The following is a 19480-nucleotide window of genomic DNA, read 5'->3' on the forward strand; positions in this document are numbered from 1 at the left end:
CAGCTGAGAGTATTTGTGGGTAGTAATCATATATGAACTTTGAGCAAGTAAGATCTTTGGGCCAGAGCAGACAAGTTCCCAGACTGTAGCCACAGGGAAAGTGGTAAAATCATCAAATAGTCATCACTCGGAAAAGTAAATTCTCCACAATAATTTGATTGTAATATTGTTTCAGTTTATTCAGTATCCACATCTTTTTTTTGTGTGCAGTTGAGAAGCATAAAAGTGCTTATTTATGACAATCCGCGTTTGAGTAGCAAGAGGAAGGACCAAAGGAGGGAGCTGACTGTTGGGAGGGTTCAAATTATGTGCTGAGGGGGTAGTGAGAAGCAGTTAATTCCATAGACTGCACTTAACTGCGTGGAGGACAAATACATGAGAGCGACAGCGCACAAACTGGGTTCCCGTGGCATTTCGTTTTATTGCAGCATCTTTCTGAGGATATAGCCAATATATGACCTCCATCAGTTGCGCTCCGTTACAGTGTAACCTAACCATATGTATTTTATTTCATTTTGAGCGGTAAACTAAGTCGAATTTATCCCTGCTCGATACGATTTTACAACTATCAAAAGGGAGTGATTTGTGTGTGAAAAGTGTGTGTCATGTAGCCTATAGTCTCAATGTAGGCTACATGTTGCTATGTAGAGTATAGGCTATAGATATGTCACTGACAGCTAGCTAATTATGAACATGCTGTAGCGAAACACTGAACTACTCTGGGCGGTTTGTCAGGTTGCGGCTTTCCTGCAGTAGGACTACGTGACGATGCGCTCATTCACTCACCACAAACTCTGAAGAAGGATAAAGGAAAATTTTACTCTGCTGCAAGTGGCGGGATTTTTGTTTCTAGGAATTCATTGAATCAGTTTTTATTTTCCTGAGCGCTTTCCTGGACCTGGGACACTTGGTGGATTTGTTTCAAAACAATAACTAAAGCGTGTTTAAAATCGGATTAGACACTCGAAATGATATCTCTTGCCGGCATAACCCTGATTGTAGCCGATATCCTTCTTCACTATTCACCTGTTCAGGTAAGGTGATCTTTGAACCGCAGTCTAAACATGATCAAATGTCAAATCGCATATAATGTCATTTCACAGCTGCATCCCAATTGTAGGCTACTTCACCTCAGGCTGCGAAGAAGTGTCCTGAAGTTATTTTTCATTCCGAAATTTTACTCGTGACTTCAGGATGCGCGGCAAATATTAACCCTTAGTCCGTGAAGTGATATAAAGAAAGTTATGCTATCTTGATTATGCCATAGCGCTCAGATTGGCACTCTTATTAATGCATTCAGTTGCGTTGTGAATCCGTGCCACCGCGAATTTAACTGAATGTTCGGTTTTGTTCGACATTATGTCGTTCATATAACTATCCCAGTTGAGTCACATTTACGAATTTAACGTGGTATATTAAGATTATCGTTGATGTGATCGATTTTCTATCAGCTGTCAGTCTATCGAATCAACTCTGGTGATGGTCATTGAGCAATATGACGAGAGAATTGTATAAAAATATAGAAAAGTACCTTGTACCTTGTATTTGCAATTATTTAGTAGACCTGTTTTCTGCCTATTTAACTTGGTCCTTATCGCTTAGACCCTCTATTCTGCATTGCCAGAACAATATACATGTAAATTGAGGTTTTGTTCTCTGTGGGGCATCTAAGGAAAACACAATGTAAGCTCACCACTCTGTTGGCTTGTTTGCCTTGATTGTACAGTGCAATTTACCCCCCTCCCCCCATCATCATCAATGACCATGTTATTTATAAACAGGCAAAAATAACAAAAGGAAGCCACTTTCAGTTTGTCCTTATAAGATATTATTTTCCATCACTGACATCATGGACCAAAACTAATTTCATTCCTCATTTTTGCCATGATTCTGCATAGCCCAATGACATTCCCCAAAGATTCTCCAGGAGCAGTATTGTTTTGTTTGTGTTGAAATTTCCAGCATCATTTTACAAATTAAGGAACACTCACAACTCCCGTAAAAATGAGGAATTCAGTGAAATGTATTGCGGAAGTATGAAATCCGTTTTTTTGTTTTTTATTCAAAAGCTCTGATTTTGGTATCTGTCTGCTCAGGCTTTTCTTCATTGAAACCAAACTAAGGGGAAAAGCAAATGTTGTGCCATGTGGTTCAGGATGCTTACTTAAAAATGTTTGTGAAGGGTGCCCTTAATTAAAACGCAAGTTGCTTAATTGGCAATAAATACATTGAGAGACATTGCCAAAGCCTGTAGCAGCTCGCTCTCTCTCTCTCTCTCTCTCTCTCTCTCTCTCTCTCTCTCTCTCTCTCTCTCTCTCTCTCTCTCTCTCTAACAATGCACATCTCATGGAATGATAGGGACATTCCCGCAGCATTATGAACCTTAGGGGCTTTGGGAGCTAGGTTTGAACCCAGAAAGTTACACAGGGGACTTAACCCGAGATGCTTCAGTAAATATCCAGACATGAACAATGAAAAATGGTGATATGTAAAACACATGTCGCCATGCATGCTGCCCTGGGAAACTCCCGTCTCATAAGTTCAGGAATAATGATAAAAACAATGGATGCTTCCAACCTTATGCAAACATCTGTGACATTTTTATTTCCTGGTACAGATTAGCGTTCATGGCATATTGTCACAGTCATGTTGGAATGGGTGACACCAATGGCCACATTTATAAACTTGTCTTATGATGGCATTGTATCTTAAATAGTGGCTTAAGCACAAAATCATGACTAATCATAGTGATTTATGAAATCTCACTTTGACTTGTATATGATTATATCTCTACTTAAAGTTTGTGCTAAACTTAAGTTAATTACCTGCTGCTTTTCTGGAGGTACTGCTGTGCGCTAATTCAGTGCTGTGTGCAACACAGACTTTTATTTATTGCCTGTATTCACAAGATGGTATCATTGTAAACATTTACATTCAAACTGAAGTTAATTTGAGATTTATGTACAGTCAAAGTCAGATGTTTACACTTTGGTTGAAGTAATTAAAACTAATTTTTAATCACTCAACAGATCTCATGTTAGCAAACTATAGTGTTGGCAAGTTGTTTAGGACTACTATGTGCTTGACACTAGTAATTTTTCCACTTTTCATTTTGAGCACATTTCACTTTTAAGTCACTATATCACTATTCTAGAAAATGATGTCATGGCTTTAGAAACTTTAGAAACTTTCTAATTGAAATTATTGAGCCAATTGGAGGTGTACATGTGGATGTATTTTAAGGCATAACTTAAAACTCAGTGTTGCTTGACATCATGGGAAAATCAAAATAAGTCATCCTAAAGTATCTATAGACACAGTAAAACCTATATCGACATAACCTGAAAAGCTGCTCAGCAAGAAAGAAGCCACTACTCCAAAACCGCCGTAAATAAACCAGACTACAGTTTGCAACTGTATATGGGGGACAAAGATCTTGCTTTTTTGAGAAATATCCTCTGGTCCAAAAATTGAACTGTTTGGCCATAATGACCATTGTTATGTTTGGAGGAAAAAGAAAAAGGAAAAAGTTGCAAGCTGAAGAACCCATCCCAACAGTGAAGCACGGTTGTACACTGGTACAATAAAATATGTACATAAAATATATGGCATCATGAGGAAGGAGAATTATGTGGATATATTGAAACAATCCATGACGAAAGCTGAAATAAATAATTATGTCTACTATTATTCTGATATTTCACATTCTTAAAATAAAGTTGTGATCCTGAGACAGAATGCTTACTATGATTAAATGTGAGGAATTGTGAGAAACTGTGTTTAAATGGATTTCGTATTTAAACTTCCGACTTCAACTGTATCACAGGTGCATAAGATAAACCTTAAGCAACTTCTTTAGGTCTGAGTTATTTTTCCAGCAGAAGCACAACTTGGGAAATGATCTTGAAATTTGAAATGGAATAATAATTAATTTATAAATATTTTTTATAAATGAAGGCCCATGTCACTAATTCTGCTTTTTCAGCACCCAGAAATTCCAAAACACCGGAGGCTGTGAATATACTTAAAACCATTTTAACCACCATAAATGCCTTTTAAGGCTTTTTTTGGTATTCCTTTATCACAATGGTGCTCAGTGCAAAACAAAAAATCCCCCAAAACACGTAACACCGCCCAGCCCATCACCGGGAGTTCTGTTCGGCTCGTTTCTCAGAGGAACATGACCTAGGGTCATGGACTCTCGCTTATCCTCATGCTGCTGTGTGGGAAAGGCAGATCTGAAGATCTTCAGTTCCATTGCCCAGAACAGACATCACCTGGACCAAGCACCGTGGTTCTAAGGGGTTTCCCATCTCATGTGGAAGCCCTGCGTCAATGCCCATTGCCATCTCTGCTCCTCTGTCATCACCCTCCCTGTTTCCTGCACTGTTTACCCTTCAGACTTCCTGCTTTGGTGACATTACTGTTATATGGATGTATGTCAGTCACTGACTTGGGATCAGTGAGAGTTGCACATTCTGTATCCCAGAGCTGGGGGTTGCCATCCTGTCCACCAGGTCCAAGGTCAGTCACTGTGGTAGCCTTTCTCTGTCCTTATAGTACCTGGAGTACTGGGACTTCACCCATACTGCAGATTGTAGGGATCCTATGGTTGTTCTCTAAAAAAAGCTATTTGATTTATATGAGGGATAGCATTAATACTGTATTTACTTTAACTTTAAAAACCTTAAAAACATGGTGTGAAAAGTTAAAATATGTATTTGACAGTGAAACAGTGATAAAGTTAATGGTCTATATGTGGATTTATATGTGGCGTGTGGAAAGATTGTGTATATAAAAATGTAAGTTAGTTGACTGTGCAGTGACCATTCTGAATGTGCACTAAGGGAAACAGTTCCCATTTGCACAACGTATGCCACACTTGACTGAATTACTAATGGCTGCAAATAAGTCATTTTGTTGGTTGTTGCTGATGACAGCATGTAGGGCTTTCTCAAATCACGATATCACTTATCCTGTCACCACGTAATTTCGAAATAACCTTTCGAAAGTTTGCTTTTAGGGCTCCCGTGATGAATTTGCACCGAAGATAAAACTGTTATGCAAATTCTGCTCTCTTCCAAACTTTTCCTGGGTTTTATGTTCTCAGACTGCATGCCCCCCCCCACCACCCACCCTAAGTACACACCTTTTAATATCCATAGGCCCCCAGCTGCAATAATTTGCCAGATCTGGAAGGAATTATATATACTGCATCAGTGATAGTATAAATGTCTCTTAGAAGCAGTAGAATAATTTATCGGGAACAAAAACACATTTATATGCTGTGCCTTCATGGTTCTGTCCTGGTTCTGTAAAACCAGGAAAAGATATGAATATGATTCACTTCTGAGAACCAAATGTTGACAGTCAAATCACAGATGAGGAACTGCTGTTGAGTGACAGCACCTCCCTGAAATTACATCAGTAGGTATACCAAATGGTCCAAATGAATAAAACTTTCCTTTTGATGAGAAGGATTGTTAAGTAAATATTCATAAATAGTTTTACATGATAAGCTTACATTGAGCCAATCAAAATTATTTTGTTCTATTCTGTTGCAATTTCTAAGAGAAAAGACAGTACAGTCAGTATAGTCATTGCTCCATGGAGCAGGTGCTTCCTTTTCATAAATACTACAGATATTGAGCTAAGTTGCTGTGCTTGACATAGAGGACATGGGCTGCACTGTGCTGCTCTACGGTTCACTGCATCAACTGCCTAAAAAAAAGCTGGTGAGGCGCACCCATGTACTCCGTCTCATGCTCCTCCTTCACTCATGCCCCTCCTTCCTAGCTTTTCAGATGATTCTTGTAACACTGGGGCTTTGGTTATGCTAATAGGTGGCGCTCACTGATGCAGAAAAAGTAAAAACCGTGACACTTAATGAAACATGAACATTTCTGGGAAATATCATGACAGCACTTCCTACAACTTACTGGAACTCTTATAAATCTATTATTTTTCTTTACAGTACTAGCTGGTTACTGTAAGGCTTTATGTAAGTTGCTATTAAACCGTTGAAAATTGTTTTTGAAACAAGCAAATATTATGCCTGTCTGCTGAGACTCAAAACATATTCTACGACATGAATGTGTTGCAGTAACAGATATCATGTCATTATGATATTATACTCTTTGTCATGAGATTAAAATTATCTTATTTACGCTGTAACAAAATCTACTGTCATGATAAACTTGACAGCACTTGACAAACTGTCACAGTAGAATTGTTAATGATAACAGGGTCACCTTAACAACAGTCTTCTCATGGTGTCCCTGTGACAAGTCTGCTGTCTTTGTCTTGACCGTTTGAAAGCACTAACATAATTGGAGTGTTTTTGTTAGCAGGGTTTCCTCCTCCATACTGTAATGCCATTTCCAGAGGACAGGGGGCACAGTATGTAGTCAGGAAATATGCTGAGCTTTGATCGCCCATCTGGCTGTAATTTAGGTTTACCCAAGGACAGCGGGGTTTTACTGTAATGGAGGCTTCTGTGTGTGCATTGCAGGAAATGAGCAACACAAGGTAATATGGTAACATGGGTTTGTGTTTCCCTGGTTTTATGTGAGGGTTTGTTATGTTTGTTAACCGGGATTTATTCAGTCAACTGATCTGACAGGGCTGACAGTGGCCACCAGTCTTTTTCGGTTGACTCACCCATTTGAGATAGAGATTAGTTGACTTTCTTTACATCAAAACCCAGTATAGAACTTCTAAAAGAAGGACCTGATTTATGAGCAGTGGTGTTTACTCAAACCCAGCCATGCTGCTTTGGTGAATTCTGCCTGGCGCTAAAGTCATGAAAACTGACTGTTTTTAGGACTCCCCCCAACCTCTTGTCCCGAGAAAACCCTGATAAAGGAGAGCACACCAGCATTGTTTCAGAGGAAAATGTTTAAATGGCAATACATTTGCTCTCAAGTAGTCAAGTGAGAAGGACAGTTATGATGGGCTGGCTAGGTTAATTGAAGTGGCTGTTGGTTTTGGCTACAGATGAAACCATCTCCGTATCTGTTCCTATGGTCTTAATGGATGCTGCCTTTGAAATGCTTGAACTGGATGAAAGAGAGATATTTTTCAGTGTGTTGCTTATCTAAGATTCACAGGGAGATATAGTGCCTCATCTTGGAGGGGGCCCTCTCACCTAGCCTGTGGCCAGGGAGACGACTATAACCAGGCAGACTTTCTGCACTGTCGAAACCCTGCAAAATGACCTAATAGAAAAATGACCTAATAGAAAAGGCATATGCAGACTGCATTATGTGGTGTTGGAGATTTTAGCAATGTTATACAGTGAGAATTGTAAAGTGGCTCTAGTTTTGTACACATAACCCTTGTGAATTTAAACAGGAATAAACACCTCCTTTGACATGCATATAAGGCTATAACATTGGCTGGGCGATACTCTATTACCATATGTTTGGCTTTGGTGAGAGAGGTCCTGTCTAAGGTGCAGATATATTATGTTTTTGCCTACTTTTAAAGGCTTGTGGCCACTTTGTGAGCGGCTTGATGACTGCAAGCCTGAGTCTTTGGGCTGGTAGCAGGGGAGTGGGGTGAGAGCTGGGGACCCTAGCATATGATGGCAGTCATATGCTTTTTAAGCTCCACGTTATTAACTTTAATTAACTTCAATTAACTTTATTAACCATAATTCAAGGTCTGATTTTAAAGAAATACCTCCTTGTCAACCCCTTCCCCAGCATCAACACCATCCTCAGCTTTTTAGGTTCCTGAAACTTTGAGGTGGGGGGCTCCACATCAGCTAAAAACAGAATGGAAAGATGACCTTTTGCTGGAATTGCCAATGCAGCACTGGTGGCTTTGAAAAGCTCCACTTATGAGAAGGCAAAGGACACAGGCTGTCATTATTTGTTTGACACTGTTGAATAACAGGCTATGTTTTGAAACAGCTGGTAGATGGTTGACCAGTTCAGACTAGCTCCCAGCTCAACTGGATAGGACCGGGGTACTGGGATGGCACGGAGGTGCCGGAGAGACTGAGGTGGTTTGGGGGCAATGAGGCTGGAGTTTCAAGTGACAGCGGGGTTTCGAGCTACCACAGAGCTTCAGGCGACCGCAGGGTTTCAGACCACCATTGGGCTTCAGGCACCCAAGGGACTTCAGGGGAACGTGGGGCTTCAGCTGATCATAGGACCTTGGACAATCCAGGGGCTTCAGTGTGCTGGACCTGGAGGGGCCTGGAGTCTGAGGCGGCATAAGGACCAGGGCCTAAGCATGAAATGTGGGCAGAGCAGGGGCTGTAGACAGCACGGGGGCCGGAGACGGTCTTTGCGCAGAGGCAGTGCAGGGGTCAGATACGGGTCTTGAGACACAGATAGCTTCCTGAGCAGAGATGGTGCTGGGGGCTGGATACGGGTCTTGGATGGAACTGGGGCAGGGACCTGAAGACGGGACCTGGGGCGGAGATCAAGCAGGAACAGGATTCAGAGCTAGATGGCGCTAGGGAAGGGGCCTGGGAAAGAACCCTGGGCAGAGCCAGTGCAGGGGCTCAAGACGGGTCCTGAGGTAGGGTCAGCACTGGTGCCGAAGATGGGACCTGGGGCGGAGTCACCGCAGGAGCCAGATTCAGAGCCTGAGACAAGGCCTGGGACAGCATTGGGGACAGAGCTTGAGACAGAGGCTGGGGCAGAGCCTGAGATGGATACTGGGATGGTCTGCAGATTGGGCCTGGAAAGAAACTGTAGATTGGGTCCAAGGAAGCACTGGAGATTGGACCAGAGGCAGTCCGGGGAACAGAGTCCAAGGGGGTGCTGGAGACTGGACCTGCGGCGGTCCGGGGACTGTGTCTTAGGCAAAGCTAGAAACCGGACCTGGGGAAAAACAATAGGCTGGGCCTGGGAGAGGACTGGAGACTGGACTTGGAGCAGACCGGGGGAACAGAGTCCAATAAGGTGCTGGAGAATGAAACTTGGGGCAGAGCTGGACCTTGAGTCTGGAGGGGCACTGGAAGTGGAACCCAGGGCGGTGTTGAGGACTGGGTCTGGGGCGAGGCCAAAAACCAGAACCGGGCTGAAACTGCAGACTGGGCCTGGGGAGTAACTAGAGACTGGACCCGGGCAGCAGAGACCAAGGAGGTGCTGGAGAAGGAGTCTGGGGAGATGCCGGAGACTGGACCTGGTGCAGCGCAGGAAACTGTGTCTGGCCCAAAGCAGGAGACTGGACCTGGGACAGCACTGGAAACTGGGCCTGGCACAGCACTGGGAGTTGTTCACGAGAAGGCGAGGTGAAGACGGGTCTGACTGGGTTCAGATCATGTAGACAGTCGTCTCTCGGTCCGCCAGTCTTGAAACAGAGAATCAACCCAGATGACCAAGTCGATAACCCCGTCTAGAGTCTGAGGGAGTTCCTCCAAACGTTTGAGATCTATTCGTTGTGAGAGTGTGTAGACACATATGACATGAGGGCATCGTTATTCCAGTCAGTGGATTCTGTCAAAGTACGAAAGCTGATAGAGTAGTCCAATACAGAATGGCTCTCTATACGCAGGCAAGAGAGCTTCTGAGCCCTGAGTGTCCCACAGCTGACCGATCAAAGCCTCTCCTCATAACGGCGGTGAAAGAAAAAAAAGCCCCACAGTTTGTTCTGTCAGGGGTGGGGACAGAGGAACCATGCACAGACTCAGGGATATGGTGAAAATAGCAGGCTTTAATGAGACAGGTAGATGAGGCAGGCAGTGGTAAAAATCCAGGCAAACAGCTATAACCAGGGTAATCAGGTGCGTAATTGAGATAACAGGCAAAAAGTGCTGAACAGGCAACAGTACAGAAAACACAATCCAAGAATCTGAATCCAAATACCAGGCAAAGTCCGATATCAGGTGATCCAGTAAAACAAAACAGAACAAAAACCACACAGGTAAACAGGACGGGGAAACTAAGGCTAGAACACAACGCAAAGAACACTAAACTGGACGAACTAGTAAAGGACAAGACAAACAGGCAGGTAAGTATACTCACAAATGAACTAAACGACTAACAGGTGTGGGTGCCGGGGAACACATGATGAGACACAGGTGAAATTAAACTGAAAACGCCAATACTGGAGAGCACGGAGTGAAAGCACAGAGACACACAGAAAAAAGGAAAAACAATGGAAAAAGGGCACGGATGTGACAAGCTACACCGCAAAGCTGTGACTGGCCACTGGGCAGCCAGGCGCACACATTTTTCACCAATCAGATCATGTTGAGGAATTGCCACAGAGGACAACTATTTCACTTGTCTGTCATTTTTTCCCTCAATGTCTCCAGAAATAAGGTCAGAGTAGTGTTCTCATGCATTGTTTTAAAGTAGTGGTTCCCATGTTTAAGGAAAAAATTATGAAAGAAATTACATGTGTTCAACAACCTAATTATGAGCCTATTGATTGGCTGCAGTCTTTCCTTTGATAAATAAATTACCTTTTCTTTATTTCTTTGTCATTGCAATTTAGAAAAAAAAGCACAATATGAACATAATGATATTCATTATGGCTTGCATAGGTATTTCCGACTGAAATTAAGAAAAATGAACAGCTTGCTAAAATTCTAGGATTGCAATTGCGGCTGGAATAAAAACAAGCATACACAGACTGAGTTTGGGAACCACTGTATTAGATAGATGAAAGTTTCTGCCAGCATAAACAGTCAATGCCATGATTCTGGGTTAGATGTGCATGGTGAAGTACCCTCTCTGCCTCCGTTTTTTGTTGCGGCTTTGCCTGAGAACTGCTTACCAGCAAAAATCCTACCCCCAGCTGAGATAATGCAGGGCACAAAGCCCAGAATTATCAGTGGGCAACGTGCCTGGTCAATCTGCAACCAGTATCCATTTCTCATTGTGTTTAAGGATCAGTGAGTGATGTTCCTGTCTGCAATTTGAGGAAATCCTATGCATATTTGTCACAGTTAAGCAAATAATTTGCACCATTATTCGTCTTAATCTTATTCTCTCTCTTCTTCCTTTCTTTCTTTCTTTCTTTCTTTCTTTCTTTCTCTCTCCCTTCACCAGTCCTGCCCTGTAATTTATATCCGCAACCATTGTAATTTGGGAATGTTGCCACTGATCCCATTGACAGAGAGGGAGCAGACAGGGTGTGTACGTGAGTTTCCCCACATAGCCTAGCTGCTGTGCCGAGAATGGGGCAGCTGACTATCCCCCCCACCCCCTCCCTCCCCACCCGGCAGGAGGTGCCAAAGTCACATGCGGCTCATCCCATTCGACTGCCTCCTGCATTTCTCCACGTAGGGCGAGACCATGCCTGAGGGGGGAGGAGGTGAACACCTTTCTGATGTGGTTGAGCTCAAACAGAAGCCAGCTGTCTCTGCACTCTCCCTGGACTAGCCTTGGAGCCCCGCCCGGGCCCACAGACAAGGCAAGGCCCACCGTGTGTGGCTGGAGCCCGGGGGAACACTGAACAAACCAAACCCAGTGATGCTCAAAGCTGGCTTTTATTCACAAGCAGAGGGGATTGTGTGCAGAATATTGAGAGGAACAACCAATCTTTACTTCTTGCCCCTTCCAAATGCTGATGTTTTGAGGGTGTTGGGCTAGGTACTTTAATGATAACTGCATCTTAAACAAGATGTAATCTTGATCCGTGCGCATCCAGCGCCTGAAGAATAGTATAGTCTTACATGAATCATCATGTCAAAGCCTGCAGTATCGTGTTCCTGTATGAACTGCAGAGTTTCATTATTAGAGGATTATAAAGTAATCCAGTCTCATCTAAAAAGTATCTGGACCTGTTTCGTCTCGCTGATTGGTTGGAAGGCAGGCTCAAATATCATTGGCTCCAGGTCTTTCCCACTATGCCACAGATAATAAGTAGTTGAGGTCAGAGTTCTATGGTGGCTGTGTGATCATGTGCACAAACATCCTTGCCAGCCATTTTAGCATGTGCTGCAAGGAATGTCCAGCTCTTCTGCCTCAGATGAACTTACTGGACTGAAGGGACTTAACCACATAACCACATGCAGGACAAGTCATCTCTAGACAGGGGATAGATAATGCACTTACTTATTCCTGTAGGTAAAGCTTACCAGGCAGTGTGGCCGTATTGGACTGGAGTTGAGTAGTATTGCAGATACAACTGCCCCACAGGACTGGGGTTGAGTAGCCCTGCATATAATCCTGCATGTCAACACGCAGACGCGCGTGTACATACACACACGTGCCATTTTGACCCTTTAATCCTGTGCTCTTGCTGTACAGCAAAATAATAATAACACTGATTATAATGTGTACATGGAAGTCCAGCAGCAGGGAAATGAACTGCATTGGATTTATTTAGCCCAGCCTAAAGGGTCCGCTGCAACAGGAATTAAGCTGCCTGGCTTAGTGCTCAACTAAATGATTTTCAGAGTGGTACTGTTAACTGCCACAAGAGGGCCACAATCAGAGCATGGGTGGCATGGTGTTGGTGTGCGTACAGTTCCATGTCTTAGCACTTGAGCTGGTAGAACAGCCAATTGCTGGCAAACATCACTGCTTCTGTACTGGTGATTCTTTTTTCTTGAAGCCAATATCCAACTGCACATTTCTTCTCCATTGCATATTCCAAAAAATGATTGGAGCAGTCTCTTTTAATTCCAGCTCTGTTCACACTCTCACTGAAATAGTTACAAAAATGAAATCCACTTCATGTATTCTTGATATCCTCCTCCAGATTTCCGAAAGAGGTAAGTGGATCTGTCTTTCCATGATTCTTAGCCAGAATCAGTGCATCACTAGTGACTGCTACTGTCCCAGCCTCTTTTAAAAACTTTTATTCAACCACTTCAGAAGAAGCCCTCACAGACCTCACCAAAACCCCTTGAATAATTACAAATTAATTTCAAAATGTATGTAAGTCTGGTTTTAGGGCGCACCATAGCATGGTGACTGCTCTCCTTAAAGTGATGAATGATCTGCTTTCAGCTGCTGATGCTGGGAAACCATAAGTTTTAGTTCTGTTCGACCCTTTGATACTGTTGACGATACTACTGTATTTGAATTTCTTAATCATTCGGTGGGCATACCTGGATCAGTTTTAAACTGGTTTTACTCTTACCTGCACAACAGGACCTTTAGTGTAGCTCTTGGTGTCTAAAGATCGTCCTGTGAAAATGACCTGTGGGGTGTCGTGTAAAGCTCCTTTGTTTTTTTTATCAAAATGAAATGTCTTTTACATGTGTAATGACATTTTTGTTTGTTAATTGACTGGGGATTCTTTTTTATTAGTTTGAAATTGGGGTCATATCTGACCACAGTTTGTCATTAGTGTGTGCAAAATATGTCGCTCTCTTCAGGGTTAAAGACGCTTTTGTTATCTTTTTGTGAACAAAAGGCAGTAAGCCAATTATTTCTTTGAGTTTGTGCTGTCTGTCCACCTAATGCACAGTGGCCACCTCAACTGGGCTGCGCTACATTGGTGGAGAATGTGAGCAATGGGGACAGGCAGTTTTTTCCAACAGAGTCTGCCACCCCACTGCCCTGTACCGATGGCCCCCCAGATGCTGCTGCTCCTACGCCCTGTCCCTAGCCACCAGCCACAGTAGTAGTACGCCCTTCAGACGAGGAGCCCTTGCAGCCTGCCGCCCTGCCCAGGGGAGCCAACAGAGTCTGCCGCCCCACTGCCCTGTCCCGATGGTCCAAGGGGCCCCCACCAGCAGCCACAGCGGGCCCTCTGGAGGAGGAGGATGAGCATGCTGCCAGCTGCCACAGACCCGGCCGTGCACCTGCCATGCTCATCTGCATTTGTATGTTGGAGCCACCAATACCAGGAAGCCTAGTCTTTGACCCTTGGGGTGGCTTCCATCTAACAGAACTCCCTTCCTGGGGATTAATTATCGCTTCCTCCCAGCGCTCAAAGCTATGGGGGTGGGGGTGCCAGGACGGGAATATTAGGGTCCTGTCCACCAGCTGGTCCTACAGACAGGTATGGTCACAGCTGTGATTGATTGTAATCACCCTAGCTGTGGCCCATTACCTTGTTATTGGGCTATAAAGCGGCCTGGCTTTCAGGCCTGGGGGAATTGAAGAAACTTGGGGTGTAAGAGTGCTTCTTGTTAATAAAAAGAAGTAAGCCAATTATTTATTGTGCTGTCTGTCCACCACGTGTGCAGTGCCCACCTCCAACACTGTGTTAAAAGGGCTACTATTACTATTATTATTATTATTATTATTATGCAAGTTTCTATTAACCTGGTTTTTCCTTTGTAGCCAGGGGACTTGTGTGGAAATTAGGTCATTGATCCAATTTTTTGGATTCCATTGCAGATTCCATCTGATTTTTTTCTGTTTCCATTGCAGAGTTCTGCTTTCGCTAGTGGAGTCCACAACACTGAAGGTAAGCAGCTGCTCTGGCTTATAAGCCCCGCTGAGCACTGAGTCATCTGCCTGAGCAGTTTTCATTTGTTGCAAACTGAATGGAAACAAGTCATAATAACCAGAGTATGGGCGAGTTTCTGAGACAAAGATAATTAACTGTCATGTAATTTGGTGGTGGTTTGTCTCTTGTTGCAGAACAAGGCCTTTAACTATTTACAATCCCACCCCATGACCCAGCTCATATACACGTCAGCACCTCTTACACCTCTTAAAACATATTTAAAAATATACTGCACTACATTGAATAATACATTTGCATGAATGCATGGACACTCCAAATATATTTTTCCATTTCTGTCCATTATGCAGTACATTTATCAATACAAATTGCAATATATTATAAATAGTAATAGTAACCGTTTTTAAAAACAAATATAAAACTTTTTATTTTTTACTTTTTTAAACTTTTTTTAAAACTGTTAAACTATGAGAACAGTCTTCCATTGTCACAAAACATGACAAATCATGAATGACAATATACTTATATTGACCTGTGGTCTGAGCTCGCAGGCCAATATCTGTGAGCTGAGACCTGACAGGATTGGCTAGGTGCCTGTGAGTGATGGCCATGGCTTCTTTTGTCATTGCAGTGGTGCGGTTCAATGAGGTGTGGGGGCGGAGCTTCTGCCGCACTATGGAAAAGCTAGTGGAGGTGGTGCAGGAGTACCCAGGAGAGGTAGAGCATATGTTTAGCCCTGCCTGCGTTTTGCTGTGGCGTTGTGCTGGTTGCTGTGGTGACGAGAGCCGGGAGTGCCATCCTACCCTTACCCGCAACCTCACTGTGCAGGTACACCCCACACCCCTGTGCCCAGAGAGAGACCACATCTTTGCTTAAAGGTTTCCAGTTGCCAAAGCGCTTGGACTGGAGTTGGGAAACACTGTTTTAACTCAAAATGTAAGAGAACCTGATTTCTAAGGACAATATGATATACGTATCACCAATAAGTAACTATATATCAAGTGATATTTTAATATATAAGGAAATTGCACAAATATGAAATATAAACTGAATATTTAAAAACAATATGAGTATTTCTCCCCTTTGAAAAAATATTTTCTTACATTTTGAGATCAACATAATTACGACAGTGCCGAATCTTGATTTATATGGGTATTCTGCCAATTATTTCTGAATTGAACAATACATGACAGTGATATGAAGATTGAAGTTTGAGGAATGACCTATTTAATACATATTTCCAAATGCAATATTTAATATATTACAGTGCTTTTTCATTATATCAAAAACATGTTTTCATTGCCTAAGAGCTGTACTGACATATCACTTTGATATAATGGCGACACAAGCTAGATGAATTACTTCTGGAAAAAAAGAGAAAAATGTGGAGTCAACCTTTTTGTTTTTAAATTCTGCCTCCTTTCTCTGTTATGTCAGCTGTTGAAAATCAAGCCAGAGGGAGAAAATGAGTATGTTGAGATGACATTTAAGGAGCACCAGACATGTGAATGTAGGTAAGAAGAGTCCTATCTGTATGTGTGCGGGTGCATGTACAGTATGTTTGTGTGTACGTGTTTGTTTGTGTGTATGCGTGCATGTGTGTGTATGTACTGTATGTGTATATGAATTCAACATTCATGCATACTTTTTAACCTGAACCATGATCTCACCAGTCAAAATGTGCTTTCAGGCTGTTTGCAATTATCATGTCAAGTTGTTCCAAACAAATTGATTATAAAATGAGAATGGCTTAGTTATATAAAGAAAGATTTCAGAAGAACAGCAGAAGAGGAAGGATCTTGCCAACTGAACTCAATTTATGCATTTTTTCTAAAGCTATTTCATATAATACTTTATCCAAATTATTGATACTCCATGCAAGCTTCCCATGACAGAATTGTTCATGTTTATTCAACCATATTCTCTGTTGTTTTCTGAACTGATCAATGATATGTTCTCTCTTCTCCAGACTACGAAACAGCATTTCGAGAAATGAAAGGTCAGCATTTTTACACACATGGTCATGTACACAAACACATGTGCAGGCATGAATACAGAAGCACATGCACACACACCGAAACATGCAAACACACATACACGTAATGTGCACACGTGAGTGCCTATGATTTCAGTTGCATTCCTTTTAATATATCAAAAGTGATATCAATGATATGGTTAGTGGAATTACCAACAGTATGTATAATATTCTAAGATAGTAGACCAAAAAATGTGTGATTTGTGTGATTCTGCATTTTTATAGGCAGAGAACTAGAAAGAGGGGGCGGAAGAGGAAAGACCGGCTGAACGCAAAAGAATGTGACACGTGAGTACTGAGAGAGAGAGAGAGAGAGAGAGAACAAGAGAGAAATAGAGAGAATGAGAGAGCGAGAGAGAGAGAACAAGAGAGAATGAGAGAGAGAGAGAGAGAGAGAGAGAGAGAGAGAGATGGGCAGGGCTAGGATCCTGCATGTGAGGGCGAATAAAGTCTGTGAGCATGTAAATAAATTGAGAAAAATACGGAAAATCCTCCAAAAAATAACAAGAAATAGCTAAAAGAACGATCAGAATAGCACAATAAAAAACAAGCACCTTACACACACTAATTAATAATAGCTATTTCAAACAAATATTCTTTGTCACTGATAGAGCCGGGAGAAAATATAGAACATGTGACTATCTTGGCTGTCGACATGAACTTCATTAGTTTTCTTCCAAGTGTCCCTGTAGGCATTCCAACTTCAGCAATCATTTGGCAATCGCCAGACAAGTGGTGGGTCATTTGTGGCTATTTTAGGTTAACGTTGGGAGCTGACTCACGTTTCTGAAGAGCTTGTAAATTAATACAGGATATGATAATATGATTTCTGACTTCAGAAACAATGGTAGTGGTACTGGTAGTGGTAAATGGTACTGTTAAAACAATATATAATGTAATGATCCAGGAAGAATGGAGACGGTTGTTATTATGGTGTAGCTTACGTGCTCTTGAATAGAATGAATAAACTGCATTGAAGTGTTATATGTTGTTTTCTCATCTGATAGCTATATGATGGCAAAATAATTTCTTAACAGATTAATAAATTAATGAATCAGTCAATCTGAGTTTGATGGCCTGTTATAGGGTAGCATACAAATAAAATGGCAATTTGAAATAAATTGGAATTATTCAGGGTGACGAGAACTGGGACAGTTAGGCATTATGATATGTATCTTTAGGTTTATAAACCATCATGACTAACAATCTTTAGTAGGATCATCAAGTACATGGGGGTACTGGGACAGTGATGTCATGTTTGGGGGCTTGGTATAGGCTATTGTATTTATATATATATATATATATATATATATATATATATATATATATATATATATATATATATATAATATATGTATTGTATGTATATATACATTTATATGTACAATGACTTAGCAATCTGAGGTATGTCATTTAAAAATCTATTTTAACCTTGTTCCATGCCAAACACCTATGGTTGGGACAGTGTAATACTGGGGTATTCTTTGAAGCAATTTTAATGTGAGAATTATTTATTGTTATTTCTCATAATTACTTAAAACAGACCTAGCTGATTTTAGACCTCAAAACCTGTGCCATGGCCCAGGGGTGCTGAGGGGTTTGGCATCTCTATAATACGCTAATCTAATGGGAAAGAGAAAGAGAAGACTGAGAAAGAGACACATGACACCAGATGTGTGATTAATTTAGGCCTAATAATGAGCTTTTCATCAATGCAATGAAACAAAATGATGCAGTTACCAATGCAGTGAAGTGTGGAGGAAGTGAAACATGGATACACAAGCAATGCCAAGAGCAATGACACACCCATAGTATTGCATACTGACTAATTTATGAACTATTATAATAAACTGCCACTAAAAGGCAAAATCACAAATATATTCCCAGTTGAACACAGTAGGCCAAACTTCTGTCGAGAGAGTGTATCTTTGTATAGGCAAGTTATCCTACGTCAACATCAATCCTTTAATTCAATGTGACATTAACGACTGCCCATGTTTTAAGGTACATGCCAATGCTGCAAACATCTTGTTTTTATTATTGCCTTACAACATTGTTTTTTAAATCCTTATGGGTATGTTGCTCATTTTAAGCCAATATTTCCAACCACATGCTCTAAGCAAAGCTGACAGAAATGGAACCGAACAGTAACTTTTGGGTTTCTCCTGTCTCTGTCTCCTAGGTGTCCCCTTCCTCCACGAAGACGGAGGTAGCTGTGGCTCCGCCCCTTCCCTGCCCTTCTGCCCTGTTTGCTCCATGCCCAGGGCTGACAGCCCGGTCTGTCTTGAGGAACAGACTGCATCTGGGATTGGACAGGGTTTCTACAGCGTGCTGATGAGTGATGGTCCCACAGGGGGGCCAGAGGGTGTCCAGGATGGGGGTGTTCACCAATGAGAGAATCATCCTTACGTTTGGTGACCTCATAAGGCATTCTAGAAGAGGTCTGCAACAAGCATGGACTATGCTTAAGGGTCCACGTAGAGTCACTTAGTTGGTCACTATGGAAGACTACGATCTGACTTTTGGGGTTTTTATTAGGTGTCTTGCCAACTGAACTATTGAATTTAACTATTATTGATTATCACCATAATTGTATATGTAAGTCTGAAAACTATTTATTATCCAAAAAGGTCTTTAAAATAAATATGTGCCAGGTGTTGTCTGTCTGCCTGTCCTTGGATTGATATCTTACACCTCACAAAGTGCCTTGCATGTATGTAAAACGATATGGACATTCCCTGTGAGATACTAACACCACTGATTTCCCTGTGAAGATGATGAATCAAAAATAGATTTTCTTTGACTGGACAGACTGGCTGTGTAACGTCTACTGTAAAACAGCCACATATTCCGATGTAAAATGCACAATTGCTGAATACAAAAATACCATCCATTTGTACATTGCACATTGGATTTCAAGAGAGGGAAAATAGAGGTAATTTTCCTGCTGCAAGGTGAGGTGTCAACCAATGAGTTTTGAGGCATTTGTTTGGATCTGAGACGATAAGATACACACTTCAGAATTCTCCCAGCAGTCACATCGTCTATGAATACAAGTGTACTGTATGTTCCAGTAGCAAACATACAGTACATGCCCAAGTCATAACACTA

The 19480-nt window shown here is 41.9% G+C and overlaps 1 protein-coding gene across 2 annotated transcripts; it reads left to right on the plus strand.

The window, feature by feature from the left end:
- The first annotated feature begins 939 nt into the window (after nucleotides 1–939).
- LOC133129508 (placenta growth factor-like) lies at nucleotides 940–18951 on the plus strand. 2 transcript variants are annotated; one of them, XM_061243652.1, is made up of 7 exons: nucleotides 940–1034; nucleotides 14298–14334; nucleotides 14966–15162; nucleotides 15772–15848; nucleotides 16304–16333; nucleotides 16595–16657; nucleotides 18552–18951. In XM_061243652.1, exons 1-7 carry the CDS (start codon nucleotides 969–971, stop codon nucleotides 18580–18582), a joined length of 501 nt encoding a protein of 166 aa, XP_061099636.1. In that variant the 5' UTR covers nucleotides 940–968; the 3' UTR covers nucleotides 18583–18951. The 2 variants fall into 2 exon arrangements, with proteins under 2 accessions (XP_061099636.1, XP_061099637.1); XM_061243653.1 differs by having other exon boundaries at nucleotides 15772–15844.
- The last annotated feature ends 529 nt before the right edge of the window (nucleotides 18952–19480 follow it).

Source organism: Conger conger, chromosome 5 (assembly GCF_963514075.1).
Source record: "Conger conger chromosome 5, fConCon1.1, whole genome shotgun sequence".
In the NCBI taxonomy this organism is placed as follows: domain Eukaryota; kingdom Metazoa; phylum Chordata; class Actinopteri; order Anguilliformes; family Congridae; genus Conger; species Conger conger.